This window comes from Athene noctua, chromosome 6 (assembly GCF_965140245.1).
Source record: "Athene noctua chromosome 6, bAthNoc1.hap1.1, whole genome shotgun sequence".
Classification (NCBI taxonomy): Eukaryota; Metazoa; Chordata; class Aves; order Strigiformes; family Strigidae; genus Athene; species Athene noctua.
The window spans coordinates 39,621,189-39,639,237 of record NC_134042.1 but is presented as its reverse complement, the minus strand read 5'-3'; the positions used below and the strand labels follow the sequence as shown (position 1 = coordinate 39,639,237).

The window sequence follows — 18,049 nt, the reverse complement described above, 5'->3', positions numbered from 1 at the left end:
TGCTCTGAGAATTCTACAGGTATAAATTTTTCAAATTGGCCAGTGCTTTCTGGATTTACTGGGAATGGGATTAGCAGATAGATCTATTCACCACTGGAATTCACCTCCCCATAGGAAGCTATGCTTAAGAAAAGGCAGTGAGAGTCAGCAAGTATTCCATTTTTAGACTGAAAAATTGGACTTTTGTCTAATTTTACTCATTCTAGCCAGTGGTTTATAATGTTTAACTTTGCTTTCTCTTGTTTTCCTTTTCCCTGAGAAAAGGAGGGGACTAGGATCCCTCTAGGATTTCTTCAAAAATTCTCCATGCCTTCTTCATTTCCTTCAAAATTAATTTCTCAAAGTGAATAATTTATTTTTTCTTACATAAAGTACATCTCCTGTAAACACAAATTCTATCCAACAGGCACCAGCTTCAGTAAAAGGGATTTAAAACCTTTTTGACTAAATCTTGGGTGGATTATTTTTTATTTTTGCTTCATTTTTGGTCTGCTTGTGCAGTCTGGGGAGTATGTATATAGCTATTTTTCCCTGCTGGCTTCTAATGACGTCCTTTTGCCTCCCTGCTTCAGTCCCAAGGCTCTACATTAGCTTTCCCCACTCACCCTTCAGCTAGTCCTTGGTGTACAATTTAGAGGATCATGATACACCTCCGTTTACAATACAGTAATCCAGAATTTAGTAGCAATTATATCATAAAATCATTATGTTGTTTCAGATTAATAAGCATGCCTTCTCAGGAGGCAGAGATACTATTGAAGAGCACAGGAAGTATGGAGGCAACTGTGATGTTGATGTATCTTTTATGTACCTGACTTTCTTCCTAGAAGATGATGACAGGCTTGAACAACTGAAGCAAGTAAGTAGCCAAGTTGAAGATAATATTATTCATTGCTTATTGTAAGGACAAAGCTGTAGCTAAATACTCCTGTGAACTTTTTCCAGGAAGGTAATTGTGGTGTTATTCTTGCACTCTCCATCCCTTACAAGTTTCCATAGTAAGACCTCCATATTTGTTTGTTTGCAATCTAGCTCTTCTTAAAAAAAAAGAGTCCCTAGTGTTTTCATCAGGATCTCTGACACTGAGTAGGACAGTATCTCCCCTACCTTTCAAATGATGCCACCTTAGGATTGTTTTAACTGTATAATACACTCTGCCTGTCCTTATGTGCGAGGTACCTAAATACTCTGCAGAATTACAAAAGCTCGTGTCTAAAGCTTGCTGGTTTCTTTGTTTTTTCTTATCACAAGAAATGTAATAGCTGTGAGGAATTGATTCACTGATTGCAAGTAAAAACTGCTTCATATAAGTTGCATTTTCCTTAAACCTATCTGGCAGACTTCTGTCCCTGGGGTGGTAGCAGGACATTTCACTTCCTTCAGCTATATGATCATCATGCTTACTAGGCAGTATGCCTTCTCGGGAAGGCAGTATCTGTAGCTGATAGTACCCACGTCATATGAGTTTATCTGCTTTCTCCTACGGGAAACAGCTGCAAGAAAGTCAGGAGCTACAGTTTCTTCTCCAACCCTCTACACTTTCCCACACAAGAGCAGAGTTGGATAGCTACTAATCCCCATGCAAACTGTTCTAAATTCCTTATGGAGATCAGGAGCACATTTGACATACTGAGCAATTTTCCATTAGTTTCCAACCACTGCAAGAATATCAGCATGGCTCTGCTACAGAGCTCAAATCCTCAACCACAGCCAGCAGCTTGCTGCAGTGCTGCCTCAGAACCAGGTTAGAGAACATGATAGCGGTGTTAGTGGAGCTGTTTCAGTTATGCTGCCAGAGGGAAAAGCTTTTAGAAGTGGATACTCAAAGAAAGCCATATCAGTGTTTTTATAACAGAAAAAAACTCAAATCTATCCCTAAAAAATACCGCTGAAATTACAACAATTCGGTTCATTCTTGTTAACATATTTTGCTGTTGCCGAGTGAGCATCAGCAATAGTTACACCTTGAATTGGTATTATAAATGACTTGTTGACAAGGGGAGGTAAGATTACTGTGTTTATTGCCGTTTCAAATCATGGCTGAGTGGCCCCAGCCATGGTTTCTAACCAGGCCTGAACCAGTCAGCTGTTCGCCTGGGCTTCTAGCTAAAGCATTTTCAGTATCAGAGCGACTGAACAGATTACCAACTGTGAATATGACTACTAGTGTGAACATAGATTCTGAGTGTCTTTGCTGTAAAAAGGATACTTTCATCACATCTAATCTTTTACCCGAATGCAATGAGAGAAAAATACCAGAATTTGTACCTCTTATTGCAAAAAATAGCTTAGGGTGACTGTTTATTTGAACTGGGATACTGAGAATGCAATTTTCTGCACATAATTACAGGATTTCCCAGTTAAATTCTTGTGAATGTATTCAGTCCATATAATTTGTCACGTATGAAATTTCCTAGCGGCCTTAATCTTTTTAAAAGGCAAAAAGCAATTTTGCAAGTTACATTTTTCAGTGATACTGCATGATCTTCTAAGGCATGTGCTTATTTCTAAGACAGCCAAATCTGTATGTGCTAGGGCCCGGCTTTTAAAGAAATACTTGTCACTGAGTCTTTTTCCATATAGCACCATATTTAGCAATCAACACTTTCTTGACAGGCATACACAAGTGGGGAATTGCTCACAGGGGAGCTGAAGAAGGTTCTTATTGAAACATTGCAGCCCTTGATAGCAGCTCATCAAGAGAGACGGAAGCAGGTCACAGATGAAATGGTGAAGCAATTCATGACCCCACGGAAGCTAGCTTTTGAATTTTGAAGAAATGCATATGCAACTTACCACTTGATAAACCAAAACTGAGTAATTGTTGTCTTCTGTTGTATGTCATCACTCCCTAGTTATGTACAGCCTGAAATCAGTGCTTTATAAATACTGCTTTTAATGAGTTAATGACAGTGAACGTCAGAGTACAGGAAAAGTTTAAAATAGGACTCCTATCTATTTAAAATCAGAATATACAAGACAGAATTGCCCAGTCTTTCAGAAAAGCATGTCTGTCAGCACAACACTGTATTTTATTGTATTTCATGTTGAAAATATAAATAAAACTTCCATTTTGATGATAAAACCTAACTTGTAAATTGTTTTAGATATGTTGCTAGGAGGTCCTATCTCAAACTAATAATTAGTAGCTCCATTTTCTTTTCTCCTACCTACCTTGGTTTAGGAGACTGCATGTCCTCTCGGGCTCCTGGGAACATGCTGCACACAAAAAGATAGTGAATGTTACAAAATAGATTTACATAGTGACTTAGGCCTGGGATCAGTGCAGAAAGAATGGAGACCCATGAGTTGAACATGGGAGAAAGAATATCAGGCTCATTTTGCTATCGTCTTCCTCTCTGACCTGGGGAAGGCTGCAGAAATCTCACTGTGCTTTTGTTTCTGCAGCTATTTAACTGGTCTGACTGGCTCTGGAGGGTGGAGGTTATCACAAGGTTGTAAAGTTCCTTCATATTCTCAGGCGGAAGGGAGTATAGAAATGCAAATTTTAGTTTCTAGTTATAAAAAATACCAAGTGTTAAATCATGCTGTGAAAATGAAGTCGCTGCTGAACACAGGGATACTTCTAGCCTCTTCTGTTTTACTGCACCACGTCATTTAAATTAGAGGTACTTATTTTAAGATTTTAAGAGAAAATATATTCTGTTAAAATACCTCATGTAATATTTAATTATCTCCTTTCTTAAAAAGAACTTTAATGTCTTTGCTATGATTTATGGAAGAAAAATTCAAATTATTAGCTAATTTATTTTAATATGTGCAGTGCTGAATGCAAACTGTTAGATCTGTCTTGTATTTATATAGAACAGAAAATTGCTAGCCCAGATACAGCCTTATCTACATCAAATAAAAATACCTTTGATAACACAGGTGGGTATTGATGTGTGGTATTTGCAAATCATATAAAAATCCAAGGAAAGCACTTGAATGAGGTGTGAAAGTTTTAAACTTTAACAGGTTCTGTACTGTGGGGCCTAGTGGACATAAATCAACTGCAGCATTCTTAAAAAAGGAAATAAAATTAAAAAAAAAAAAAAACACGCTTTTAATTTGACTGTAAACCTTTGAAGTTGGCTGATTACACTTGGGTTGAGGTAGAAGTTTCAGGGGTGAGACTTCAGTAGACCTGGGATCAGCCTGTTGGTACATGGGAACATGCTGGGCTATTTGTGCTGCCTGAAGCTGGTGCCGCTGCCTTCCCACCAGGAGTAGTTCTGTACCGCAGCGTCCACGTCCTCCAGCACTGACATGGCCTTTCTGAGATGGTGCCAACAGAGTGCCAAGTTGTATATGAAGTGCCCCTGTTAGTTTATATTTGTGCAACGAACCAAGGAAAGACTGAAGCGCAAAGCAAGTTTAATCCTTTTGCAGGTGTTTCAAACCTGTGCTGAAAATAGTGATCCTTAGCTTTTGTCTTTTTCTTAACAGGTTACGTGCACTGGCATCACTAATCTAATGCTATTGACTTTAATGTATTAAAGTAAATGTTTGCCAGCAACTGTCTCTCTATAACCCACAGATGTAGGATCTCAGTGCTAATAAGTGTTCAACAATCAGTAGAGAAGCTTTCTTTAAAAAAAAAAAAAAAAAGTGGTGGAGCAATTCTTAGAAAAGAAAAACAGCTTCTTAAATCCAGTAGTAAATCAACTAATTCTTGGTTACAGTACAATTTAATTATGACCTCCCTGTTCTTGCAGTCTACTCTTTGTCATCTTTAAGCTATACATAAAAGATAAGACTTAAGTTGAATTTTAAAGGGCTTGTACAAACTCATAATGCAAATTTCTTCTTTAAAATATTATATGCATATGTGTCCTGCAAGATTTATTTCATTTATTCAGGAAAGGGAAATAATGCTGTAGGAGAAACAATAGCGTGTTCTATTCTAACTAAATATATGGATTAATCCTAACATGGCAATTAAAATCTGGTTTGAAAGTTCTAGAAAGGAAAGCGATAGCAAAATTACTTAGTATCTGTTTACTCAGCAAGCACCTTACTCAAGTACTCTGATGAATTCTTACAAACATGCTTCTGAAATTATACAGTTTCTCAGAGGAGCCTTGGCAAATTCCTAAGACTGTTGTAATTACAATGTCCCAGAGGTATTTAAGTCAAGACAAGGCAGTCTTCAAAAGCATGTCTGAAGTGTCTAAGAATGTTATCAGGCAGTGTTCATTACATTTTCCTCAATATGCTCGTATTTTGTTCATCTCTCTGGAATAAAAATGTCGATAAAAGTCTGTATCAAACTTCTTTGATTTTATTTGGGTTTTTTTTTAATTTTTAAAAGACTTAATTTACACTTACTCTATTTTTGATCTCTCTTCCTACCCCTTTAGGTGTTGATTTAGTCATCTGGTGGAGCTGGTCCTTGTTTTGGTGTCCAGTGCCTTTCACGTAGTGAAATAGGGTGCCTTATACTCCCCTCTATCCATTCCTACCAGGTAGTCTTCAGATTGCTCCCAGCATGAGCTAATAAGGGTCAGTTGTCCAAAGATTAACTGGTGGCAAGCAAGACTGAATGTTGTACTTCCTGTGTACAGCAGCCAGCTCAGAAATAGAAGGTCACTGTGACCCATTTACAATGACACTTCAGTAGGTTTGGCATAAAGACTGGCACTTAAGTGGAAACATGATACTCCACAATTGCTGTTGTCTGAAGAGCACAGATTCTGAATAGCTTCATGCAGCTCTTTGACAGTCACCAAGAAGCATGCTGAAACCTACTTGGATATTCATAAACATTGTCAGAGAAAACAGGAATTACTAGTGACATGAAAACATGAAGCAGAACGTGCCTTCTAAAGAAACTTTTATTTTTTCCAAGGCTACCAACTTTGTTACTGATAGAAGTAATCTATAAACAACCTCCAGTCCCTATAGCAATGTAAACCCAGTATCAGCACAGCAAATGTGGTGTCTTCATCCTGTTAGCTGGCCTTCAGCTAGCTAATTTGTCAGAATGAATAGTTCTGTGATTATCAGAGTGGCTGAAGGTCAAGGTAATACAAAGAAAGCAGAAAATAAAGCAGTCAGGTTCTGAAATCCAGAATGCAAACACCCAGTTTGGTGTGTATGTAGTGAAGTACATAATACGTACAGTGTGCCATGTCATTAAACAGAATTTGGTTAATATTTATGTGCCTGTGTTTACAGTACTTAGTCAATTCCTGTACCTGCTGGTAGTTTGCATCAGGGTGAATTAGCCATGAGTTCTTGCTCTAAGGCTAGAGCTCTGTCACCCATATGCTGTGTATATATTTTTTTCCAGTAAAGGTTTGTGAATGGGATGGATTGCAAAGAAAGCAGTTACCTTCCTGAAACAAGCTGCCTGGAGATACAATTTGTTCAGGCCACATGAGAACCTGCTTTTTTATGATGCAGTTGTTCCCACTCATTTTCACAATTCATCTGTAATTCCTGCTTCTTGAAACCGACTGTTTCAGTTACACCCACAGGATAAGACAATTCTAATCATCTGAATGCATGACCCTATTAAGAAAGCTGAGCTGCTTTAGTTTCAGACTTTGGGCTGACTATGGATATTATCAACACTGCTGATTTGCAGGCATTCTTTTATTTTCTCAGCTAACAAGGTCAGCTGAGAATAACACAGTATAAGGATTTTGGTTCCAGAAAACATCCAGGCAGAACTGGGATAAATCACTACCCAGCTGGGAAAGCACTCAGTTAAATGCATCCCTTGTAGAAAGAGGTGAGGGGAGTGGACTCTTAAAAGACATCTTAAGAGGCATTCTAAATCTTGAGGACTTAATCTTCTGTTGTAAGGAGTTTCTGACTAAAGGAAGTTTGGTGCTGATGCCCCAAGATGTAACTGGGGGTGGTAGGTTGCTGAGGCCATAAGCACTTTTGGAGAGGATCTGGTTTAGTAGTGGGTCTTTCATTTCACTCCCCTTTAAGGTGACCTACTCTGCACCTGCCTCATCTTCTAACCTTGCTCTTGGATCAGCTGCAAGAGCTGAGTTGACTCTCAAGAATTACGATGATTGTTTGATAGCATGGCTCTGAAAGTGTTTAAAAAGCCAGCTGAAGTCTTAGATATCAGGAGGACAGTTCTGGAGCTTTTCATTAGTCTCTGTCTGGAGTGGAGAAGGTCCCCTTTATTCTTTCCTGGTAGCACCTGAAATTTTTAAACATGTTCTAGTACAAGATCCTTTTTTATATGTCCAGGGTAGCTGACAAATCTTGTCTGCTGCAAAATTAGTGTCAGTATAGTCAAAGCCATGCTATCAACTGATAAAACTGGCTGTGGACCAGAAGGGCATCAACCCTGAATATGAGAACTCCTTTAAAAATATCGTCGTCCCATTTTCCTCCAAAAAACTCACTGGATCCAGTCCTCTCCAGGTGCCGTCATCCAGGGATTGAAACAGAAAACCTACATGCTGCTCTTGAGGTGGGGTGAGCAAATTAAAGTATTTCTGGGTTTAAGGGTTTTCCTTCTGAAGCAGTAGTGTGGGTGTTGTTTTTTTCAACTGACATGTTGATGAAACTTTATGCCTTTGTGAAAAATAAATAATTGTTAGGAAGGTCAGAAATTCTTTCAAAATTTACCTTTGACAAAAAAAACATTTGGCTGCTCCTAACAATGTAGTTTAAAGGGAGAAGAATATGCACTTTTAAAAAGTTGTAAACCTTAACTATACTCTACAACTTTGCAGTTCTCTTGTAACTTACCTAACACTGCTAGTACACAGATTTTATGGCAGCCTTTCCTGTGAGAAGCAAATCGGTTTTGCATCTATTCCCACCCTCCTTCCAGGATGAGAACAGATTGTCTCCAAAGCTGTGCCAAGCTCTAAGAGCTGCTGTGCCATAAGCCCAGATCTGGGAGGGGACGGATGCTGTAGGGCGCAGGGTTGCACGGGGAGAAAATCACGTGGCTTAGGGGAACCCATGCCTGGTTTCACTTTCAATGAGGCCATTAGCACGATTATGTAAACAGACAATGTCTGCCACTAATTAAATAACAACAGGAAAAGGCAAGGAGATTCATACTGCAGCTGCTACCAAAGGGGTATAATTATAGACTACTTTGAGAAAATTACAGCTGGGAAGGAAGAGTTGCAGCCTGAAGCACAAATATGTAAGTTACTCAGTGAATGCGATGAAAGCATGACATGTAAAGAGCACATACTGGATAGTGTTAAACCTCACACAAACTCCCTCCAGCTCTTGCCCTGGTTGTGAAGACCATTTTCTGTGCCAGTAGAAAACAAAATGAATCCTTTACCAAAATCTCTGATAAGACTAGCAGCTTTTTAGAACATAAATATTTGCAAATATTTCAAGAGCCTAAGCAGTGGCTACAGTCTAAATACATTAATGAGCTAAAAGGGAGGTTGTATGTAAATCCAAGACTCCCTGATGAGTTTATAATCCTTTAAGAATAGATCAAAGCTGTCAGTCATCCAGCTTTCTGCTGAAATTGTATGCTTCTCACGCTGTCCATCAAAGGAGACAGCATTCAGCAGTCTTTTGTGGATGTTGTGTTACAAATAAACAAACCAAACAAAATACACCTCTGAACAAACAGGCACAAGCTATTTTTTGTTTGTATAATGATCTGTAAATCTCAGTACAGCTTCATACGTTAAAAACACCACCATGTTCACAGGAAAGGCACGAATGCAGTTTAAACCCAGTCCTTTGAAAAGCACTTTTGCACCCTCCTTTCTCACACTTTCCCTAGCACAGTGGACAAGGCCTTTGTACTTGTGCTGGTCCGATTCATCTGTTTGCATCCGTGATTTGATGACATCCATGGGAGTAGCTAATCCCCAGGCCAGGACTCCAGCGAAACCACCAGAAAGCAGCACAACGAGAAAACCTGCAGGAGAGAGTGAAGGCAGGAGCCGCTGCAACTTGAGCCTTGCACTCATGACTACAAGCATCTCAGATTTGTCAGCTAACTTAGTTAAGTTTAATGTTTTCCTGCAGTTGTTTTGTCCAGCTCTTGCCGTTGTAGGTTTCCAGTAATCTCACACAAACTGTGTGGCCTCTCAATTTCACCGCATACTTAATTTCTGAATACGTGACAGCAGCTCATGCAGAGACAGTATCTATTTTAACGCCATACAAACTAGATGTAATGCATCCTGAGAGCACTCACACCCTCTTCAGCTGGGTGTACTTATCTTTATTATTCTCAGGAAGATGTTCTTTGCTGTTTGTCACCTATTTGAACTTTTCTCAAAGTGAATAGTTGTTTTGGGGAGCCAAATCACAGCAAGGAAACTTAAGTGTCTTTACATTCTGCACCTGGACTTGATTTTCAAGCTCTGGACTGACTCTGATCTGTGTTCCATGATGGCCCCTGGGAGGTTTGTCCATGTTTCATTTATAGTTACATACCCTGTTTCTGCATTAAGAGGATCTCATACACACATACAAGGCACAAGAACATAAACACCCCTCCCGCAGGGCAGGGATGAGCTGCTGAGGAACAAGGTCGTGCCACAGAAGTCCTCACACACAGGCTGCTGGCACTGATGCAGGAGGGCACAAACAGCCCCGTGGCGCCAGGAAGCAAACACACAGCAACCCCCTGTGAGGACCGGATCTGGGTGATGGGTACTGGGTGATGTTTGCCGAGAGCCTGATTTCCCTCTTAGTGTGGTGCTTAATAAGCCACTTTTGCAGGTAATACCAGATGCTATCTGATACTTACCCGGTTTATTTCTCCCAGCTGGTGTGAACCACTCACACAGAGCAGAATAGGTAAGGAAATATATTGCAGAAGAAGAGCAATCCCTGCAGAGTAATGCAGAGCAGCCCTTGTAGAGACCCCCAAAACCTTCCTCCTTGGCAATCACCTTCAGACAGTGCAGAGACCCTCGGTACTTTGGCTTGGAAACAGACTGGGAAGATGTGACAGAAGGATGTGGGTTCCTCTGAGTCTGCATGCGAACCTTAGCCACTTCACTAGGGGTCATCAGCACAACCTGTAACATCAGAGGATGGTATTTTAACCCTTTGTATTTCAACAGTGTTTTGATCCCCCTCCTGCAGATTCCTTGTTTCCCACCTTTTCAGGCAATAATATTACCTGAAGTCAGCAAGTACCAGCCTTCTCCTCACTGTCTGTGCTAAATCCCACCCAGCAGCAGCAGGACACGTGTGTGAGCTTCACTGCGCAGAGTGGAAGGTGAGGCAGAAATCAACAGAGGATATTAAATACCTGTAACAGCTTAATAAACCAGATGGGCATGGAAAGGGGATGCAGGGTAGCACACATCAGGGCTCTTGTATGTATCTGTATTAGGAACCAAGGCCATAAAGACTAAAAAAATTAACCTGTGTTGAGTAGAGTCATTGCCTGCTAGGAAACCCTTAGAAACCCAACCATCTGGACTGCTCTGTAAGAGGATTGCCTGTGACCGGGCACGCACTTCTGCCCAGCATGCCATCAGGACACGGGGGTGAGCTCTGCCACATTCGCAGTGCCTGCAGACAGAAATCCATCTGCTTATGGGAAACTGCTCCTGGATTCAGCCTCACCTCCCTGTTCTGGGATCACGCACGTGTGCCAGGCAGCATCACTTCTCAGTGATGCCCCGCTGAGTTTTGAGTCCTGACAAGACGGTCAAAACACCGGCCTGTGCTTTACCACACCAAGTTACATCTTTCTTACATAAACATACCATCGGAGTCACTTGGAAAGTTTGCTGCCCAGGTTGTTTTTCTTCCTTTTTCTGCATTTGCTGCCAAATTCATGTTATGCTTAATAGCATGTTCTTAAGTGTTTTGATGCTTTAAGCCAAATCCAGCATGAGCCGCCCAGCAGGACTCAGTCACACTGCAGAGCCAACCAGCAAGAGGGCAGCACGGGCAGAGAGAGACCCCCTGCCAAAACAAACCCACCAGGCTTGTTGCAGGCTCCCCTGTGGCCTCCCGGACAGAAAACATTCACTGTTTTTCCAGCTTCCTGTGTTTGTGAACAAGATCTCTTGTGCTTTCCCTTTCTGCTGTTTACCTACCCGGACAGCACCAGCAGCGCCTCCAGCAACAGAAACATCCAGCTTGGATGGCTTCTCATCTGCAGCCCCGTATCGCAGCTTGCAGATGGTACAAAGGAAGTTTTTGTAGGTGCCAAAGGAAACAGAAGAAATCACCGATACTGTGAGCACTGATGCAGACACACCTTTGTAAAATCCCCAAACCTAGTTGGAAAGAGAGGAAAAATACCACTTTTAAGAGAGAATGGCATGGGAAAGCATCTGCTCAAAAACACTGGCCATACATTGCTGAGACAAACTTACACCCATTTTACAGCTCATTGGCAGAGCCAAATTTCTTCCTGACCCTTCTCACAAGAAATGGTTTTATATAACTTCTGCCCATTCTCCCCAAACCAAGAGGCAGCCCTGCCTCTCTGAAACAAGGCATCTGTAACTGGTAACAGCAACTCTGATGAGAAGTACCTACTTTTTCTGTCCTGTATGTTTCCCGAATGCAGTGCCAAATCCCATTGTAATTCCTCTCCGTCTGAATTCTCACCTAGGAATACAGGGGCAACTTTACAATGCAGGTATCAGATTAAAAAACAAACAAAAAAAAAAATCAACAAATGTCATAGCAGATAATTAGCCATAAAATAGCATCACCAAACAATTTAGGGTTTTTTTCTTTTAAAGAGAAAAAACAACAAAATAAAGTGAAATATGTTGATGTAACAAAGATAAAAGCATTGTCATGAGACTAGTTTTCTAAAAATGGAGGGGGAAAGCAAAAAGGCCTGTTTGTTTTCAGTCTGCAGTCAAGAAATAAAGCTCCAACAGGTACCTTCACTGTGTCCAGCGGATAACCCACTGCTGTGCTTAGACCACCTGAAACAGAGAGTGTATTGAAGATGGTTAGCAGTGCATGTTGTGACTGACCATTTTCCCCCATTGAAGGAAGGCATTAGGGGAACAGCAGAAAAATGCTGCTTCAGAACCTGGCCATGCTTGGCACCAGATCTCTCTCAAGATCCAGAGACAATGTCTGAGCCAAGAATGACAGAGCAAAATGCACAGATTTCTCTGCATGACCAAGGCACGCTCAGAGGAGGAATCTGAGTATCATGGGAAATATATCGGGAGGAATAACACCATGGTATAAGCCAGGACTGGGAGAAACACTGAGAGCATGGCTGCAAGAAGGTTGAAGGGATGACTTGTATGATACCAAACTTCTTTTTTGCCCTCTCTCAGCTTAGGCAGTAAAGCATCTTTGGACTATGACCAAGCACCCTCATGTGAGGTACAAAGCATCCCCACTCACACAAGAGGATCTCTGGAGCAATTTTGGTTCTCCATGCTTGACTTGGAAATATTCAGGAATAAAAGCAGTGATCACAAGGACGTCTATAAAAGAGGGGTGGTCCTCAGACATTACAGGTTCTCAACAATCTGTCTTGAAGACAGCAGAGGTACTCCTGCTGCCTCCTGCATGCCAGGGACTGGACATGTCCTGGCTGAAGATTACAAAGCACATCTAGAGCCCTGGGTGAGGAATTCATTGGGCGTTAAGGTCCACGGCAGCGTCCTGGACTAAGACTCTGAAGTGCGTCTCCCACGTACACAGAATGCTGCTGCAAAAGCAGAGCAAGGAGCAAGAGCAAAGGTGGCTTGGAGCCCTGACAGGCTGGTGTGATGGCAGGGTGCAGCCCAGCCGGCAGCGTGGCTCTGCGGTGAGACCACCTGCCCGCCACCCCTCGGGGCTCAGCAGGATTAAGGAGCAGTGAGGGATTAGCACGGGGTGAGCGCAAACCCAGCAGGCCCAGGAGCACACCCTGCACGCCAGCTGAGCCTGACGGCCTGCCCGCAGCAGGGACGGTGTGTCCAGCATACTGGGGCGCTTCGTCAATCCTCAGTCGGCACTCGGGCTCTGTTTCAGACCTTAAAATAGCCACTGGAGTTGGAAACACATTAATCCTATGAGACAAAGCTACTGCCTTAATGGAAGATACAAAAAGTAAAAGAGCTCCAACATGGACTTCTCTTGGTTGCGGTGAAAAATCGATCACCCACCATCCCTGCCCTTACCTCACTGCATTTCTCAGCTCTGATCTAAACACATCTGTGGCAGATACAACAGACACTAAATGGGCTGACCAGCTAACTGACTTCCTCCCAGTACATCAGCTGCCAAGTCATCTGAGAGGAAATCAGTCTAGGAGATGACAGAGCTGTATGCATCTGAGTTATTTACACAGAGATCTAGTTCATAAAAGTGCTGGATAAACCCTTCAGGGAGCCAGGCAGTCATCTGTGGTTGGCTCACAGGTTGGAAACTGCCTCTCATTGAGTCCTTCTTTTAAAAAAAAATTATAAAAAGATACTTAAAAATTTATTAGTTGCTGTGGGCATTTCACTAGGCATGTTCACCTGTGATTATGTGGCTGCTTGGGAGCTCTGGAAAGCTCTACTACGTTTTGGAAAAAAGCAACAGCTGCTAGTGTGAGTCACCGGGAGACAATCCCAAAGCACATTACTGAGAAGAAAACAAGCAAGAGCATCACGCTTTCAGAAAAATGAGGTTTGTTCTGCAAAAATCTGTATCATATCTGCCACCAGATAAAGAACAATGAAGTTGAAAAATGGGCCAAGAAGCCACCTTCTGTATTTCAAAATGAAAATGAGAACAGGCTGGAAGAGAGACAGGGATGGGGGAGTACACAGGCAGAGTAATACAGCTCAAAGGAGCAATGACTCTGCTCTGAGCAGAGTGGCAATGCACAAAGTCACCCGGGGCCACCTGTACTCTCCCAGATTCCCGGCCACTGGCCAGAGGCGCACTGCAAACATGGACCCCGCCAGCCACGGAGGAGCAGCAAATAAGTCAATGTCAGCGTGACTGTGCTGACCTCAGAGGTGCAGTCCCCTGACCCAAGAACCCATCCCAGATGGGAGGATTTGGCATCGCATCAGTTTCAGACTTCCTGAACCTTAGAGACAGCAGATGCAGGCTGACCAGACACTGCTGAGTCAGGGGCACTGTGTGCCTTGCACAGCTATGCCCAGGCTTGCTCCACCAGCTCAGGAAAGTAGGAGCCATGTCCCATGCATGTCAGGTACCAAGTATCCAACAAGATTTGGGTCAGTGTTCAACAAGAAGTGCCCTCCCTTCTGGAGAAATTATCCTGTTCACACATTAAGGTGAGAATACAGCGGCAACATAGGCAAAATAAAGCAGGTTTGCCCCAAAACAACATATTTCCCATTGTTTCTCACTCTTAAGGGCTTCCGCTCTCATTAGGTCCAGCAAGTACCAAATGTCTTGACTTGGGAGGAGACCATAAGGGTAAATTTTTCACTGCTTCCACCCCAACCCTCTGAACAACTACATGCCATGAACTCTGCTCCTTAAGAGCCAAAACACTCAGGGCAGTTAAGTTGCCAGAGCTGAGGAGCTCAGCCAAGTCCACCAAAGGCTGAGGAAGAAGTGCTCTGCACAACGTCATGCAGTATAAATAGCTTGGGACAAAGATAGCATGACCCACACATGCCCTGTTTGCACAGTAGAATCAAACAAGGCCAGCAATGTATAGCATGCGTATGGGAGAAGGATCCTGTGGGACTCCTGCTGAATAACGCTGCACCAGCTGTGACAAAAATAAATTACAAAGCCAGGTGAATATCTTCACTGGGTTGTAGTTGGCCATTTTTCATGCCTAATTTATCTGACACGTTTTTAGGAATTGTGCCGAGGTTACGACATCCCCTACACACACATATACAGTGCAGAGACAAAACTGAATTACACACAGTCTCTTCATGAGTCGGGCCACTTCAACCAAGAAATTCAAATAAGGAGGGATGCTGGCAGAGTGGACACTGCAATGGTAATCAGCAAAGAGCAAGCAGCAGCCATACAGAGTCCACCAACCTGCAACACCTCTGAGTTGCTGGCAAACCCCTGGCTGAGACACCCAAGGGAGAAGCAGGGATCATGGTCCATGCACTGGATGAGTAGACAGCAACTTCTAAAGATCTGTACTTTCTGAAGAACTGGGAACATAAGAAATGTCCCATACCCTAAACAAGGTGGACTCCATCCAGTAACATGACCTCAGCAGTGGCCAGCAGGGGTTGCTTTAGCCGCAAGGACAAGGAGACAGCATGTTCCCTCTGTAGGTGGATTGTACTATCTAGGCTTGGACTTCATGTGACTGCTGTGTATCCTTGCAGCAAGACGTGGAGAAGCCCAAGGCATGATGCAGACCACTGCTTGGTGAACCTCCACTTCCCCTTCCCAAAACTTTACTCCTGCCATAAGAGTTAAGTCATCCCCTAGTCATCAGTAGTCCTAATCTTCAATACCCATCCTCTGCCGTGGCCCAGGCTGCTGCTGTAGCAAGGCCAGAAAACACACGTGGGATCATAAGAAAACTCAAGTTGGAAGGAATCTCAGGAGGCCTCTAGTCCAACCTCCTACTCAGCTTTATTGCCCAGGCAGGACATCCTTACAGATGAGCTGCTTTTGAGGACATCCAGCCCCATTTGTTGGTTACCAAAAGTTTCCACAGTCATGTTTCTCTTACGTTCTTTCCATCTGGAGTCACAGCAGGTCACTGTTTCCTGAGCTGAAAATGCTGAGCTGGTCCCATGGCCACAGAAGCAATAGCTCAAAGGAGATGCACAATATTTGTGCAGGTGCCTGAGCCAGGCTGGATCATTACATGGGATTCAAAAGGGCAGCATCTCTGCTGGTTTTTGGAGGTGCTTAAGCCATGCTTTGTCCAAAACACTCCGAAAACCGATCAAGGTCACAAGAATGTTATTTACTAAACAGAAGGTCTGTTATTATCTGTGTTGCCTCTTGAGTTGTTTGGTGCACTTCAGCTGGGTTTGTAGACTTCTTGGGAACAGGAAAACTGCTTCAGCTCTAACAAACACAAGCCATGAAACAAGCTCAGCACCAAAACCATTCCAGTTCTCACAGGGAAGCTGTCCCATGTCAGCCTAGGGACCGCAGCCCTGAAGTCCTGCTCAGGTACCTCACACACGTCTATGTACAAGCTCTCAGCAGGGAACAGCATGCCAGAAAACACCCCTGTGTGCCAGTGAAAAGTGCATTATCCCTCTTAGAAAAGCCCCCAGATGGACACAGATGACAGAATGAAGAATCTTGCTCTCTGACACCTTGGGGTCAGTGAAGTGCATTAAAACAAAGACATTTCTGATCCAAGCTGGAGCTCTACAGCCTGCATCCTTCCAGGCTGAGCCCGTTTCCAGAGCACCCATGGGAGATGCTTGATTCATGGCCGGGTGGCACATGATGCTGGCACCTGAACCAGGAGAATCCACACAAATCATGGCCTCACATAGGAGCAGGGGCAGAATACCGAGGCAAATGGCCACTTTGAAACTGTGTTTTCAACTATCCACATTCCTCTGCAAGAGAAGTTTATCCTTAAGGGGCTCGACTACAACTGTACCAACAAAAGCAAAGGAGTCCAAGCAGCAAACGCAACTGTCACTGCCCTGCTGAGCTGAGCCCAGTCATTAACAGGAAGTGTCAGAGGAGGTTTGGTGAATCCTTCTAGGATTAATGTCCCATTGCCAGCCTCAGCACAGGGCTACCATCCCCACTGAGTACTTTAAAATCAGCAAGTAAAGAGGATAAGAAAGGCAAGCTGTCATGGAAGGGTTGGTTATATCCCCTCCTTCCATAAAGGGTCCTTCCCAAGCAGGGTCCCTCAGCACCCAGGGGAAGGCCAACACCCTGAGCAACAGGCATCTCCAGGGCTGGATGCTACTGAGATGTCAAACCTTGCCCCACTTGCACATTGTGGGTGATGAGCAATAAGGGGCTGCAGGAAAACTCACTGTGGCCCTTCCCAGGAAACGCACATCTGCACCGGGCCCACAGGCTGCTCCTGCTGAGGGAAACTGCCAAATTTTAGCAGATCTCAAAGTAAGATCTGACATGCAGGCTTAGGCTGGGCATCTTAGCCATCTGGCAGGTTTACCTGGCCTTTCTGGTACCTGTGATCCCAAGGCTATTGTCTTGGTATTTGATACTCCACTAAATCTGACAAGATTTCAGAAAAGAAATGCGACCAGTATGTACTTTTGTTGTTTAAAACAAAGCTGGGTTTGAGCAGTACATTCTCTAAAAACGTCTAGAATGAAATCACACTTTTTGCCTTTTACTTTTTTTATATATGTCTAACTCACTTTCCCCCAGATCAAAGCCTCTTATGTAGCACACCTGCACTGAAATTACCATCACAAGTGTAAATCCATCTTAACATAACATAATACAACGGTCATACATTCAGATGTCCTTCACTTTGAAAAGGCACGTCTCCACCCATCCCATCTCTCAAATGGCATCCTCAGTCCCCCAGACACACGGCCCCAACAGCCTGCCAGGATCCCCAGGCAGCAGACATTTGAGGTTTTGCTGTCCAGGCATTACTCACCAGTTTGTATCTTCATGCAACTTATTCCACTTTGTCTCTTCCTATCAGAGTTTTGCCCTGTTCCACTGCAATTAGACTGGAGGAGATTCCAGGGCAATGACCTCAGCTGACCAGATTGCAGCGGTCCCTTTCCAGTAGCTCTGTGAGCCTGCTCTGATGATATTTTCCACTTAATAAAGAAGAATGCACTTTTAACAAGCAGCCTCCATCGAAAGAGTCTCAACTTTACTGTTGAGTCCTGCCCATTAGCTGAACAAGAAGGAAACACAGCGATCTGCTTTCATCAACAAGAACTACGCTATATATTTACCTCCAATGGCCCCGGCAATGAAATCCATCCAGACAGTCTGCTGCCTTAAATACCCCGATTAAACGTTAGGAAAGTAGAAGAAAGGAGGATATCAGTTCGATCTTTCCAGAGCCCTGCAGGTCCTTCAGAGACAGTGTGATTTCCAATATGAATCACCTTCCTAGTGTCTCCTCTTGCCTCTGGGGATTGTGAGCCTTGTGGATACTTGATGAATTTGTACACTGGAGGCAGAGACGGGAAGCCTGGAGCTGTTCCAAGAACACAGTGAATAAGTAATCCCG

At 43.3% G+C, this 18,049-nt stretch overlaps 2 protein-coding genes across 7 annotated transcripts in view; one reads left to right on the top strand and one right to left on the bottom strand.

The window, feature by feature from the left end:
• WARS1 (tryptophanyl-tRNA synthetase 1) overlaps window positions 1-5,266 on the top strand; it is a 27,171-nt gene extending 21,905 nt beyond the window's left edge. For both annotated transcript variants that reach the window (XM_074908666.1, XM_074908667.1), the window contains exons 10-11: window positions 719-859; window positions 2,617-5,266. In XM_074908666.1, coding sequence (XP_074764767.1) covers window positions 719-859; window positions 2,617-2,775 — 300 coding nt within the window. In that variant the 3' untranslated portion in view covers window positions 2,776-5,266. The remainder of the gene's footprint in view (window positions 1-718; window positions 860-2,616) is intronic.
• The window catches only part of SLC25A47 (solute carrier family 25 member 47), a 21,584-nt gene extending 3,535 nt beyond the window's left edge, over window positions 1-18,049 (bottom strand). For 2 of the 5 annotated variants that reach the window (XM_074908673.1, XM_074908671.1), the window contains exons 1-6: window positions 17,769-18,048; window positions 11,830-11,873; window positions 11,473-11,544; window positions 11,025-11,207; window positions 9,716-9,989; window positions 3,175-3,219 (exon numbers count right to left, since the gene is read on the bottom strand). In XM_074908673.1, coding sequence (XP_074764774.1) covers window positions 3,175-3,219; window positions 9,716-9,989; window positions 11,025-11,207; window positions 11,473-11,544; window positions 11,830-11,873; window positions 17,769-17,796 — 646 coding nt within the window. In that variant the 5' untranslated portion in view covers window positions 17,797-18,048. The other 3 variants (XM_074908670.1, XM_074908668.1, XM_074908669.1) reach the window with 3 other exon arrangements.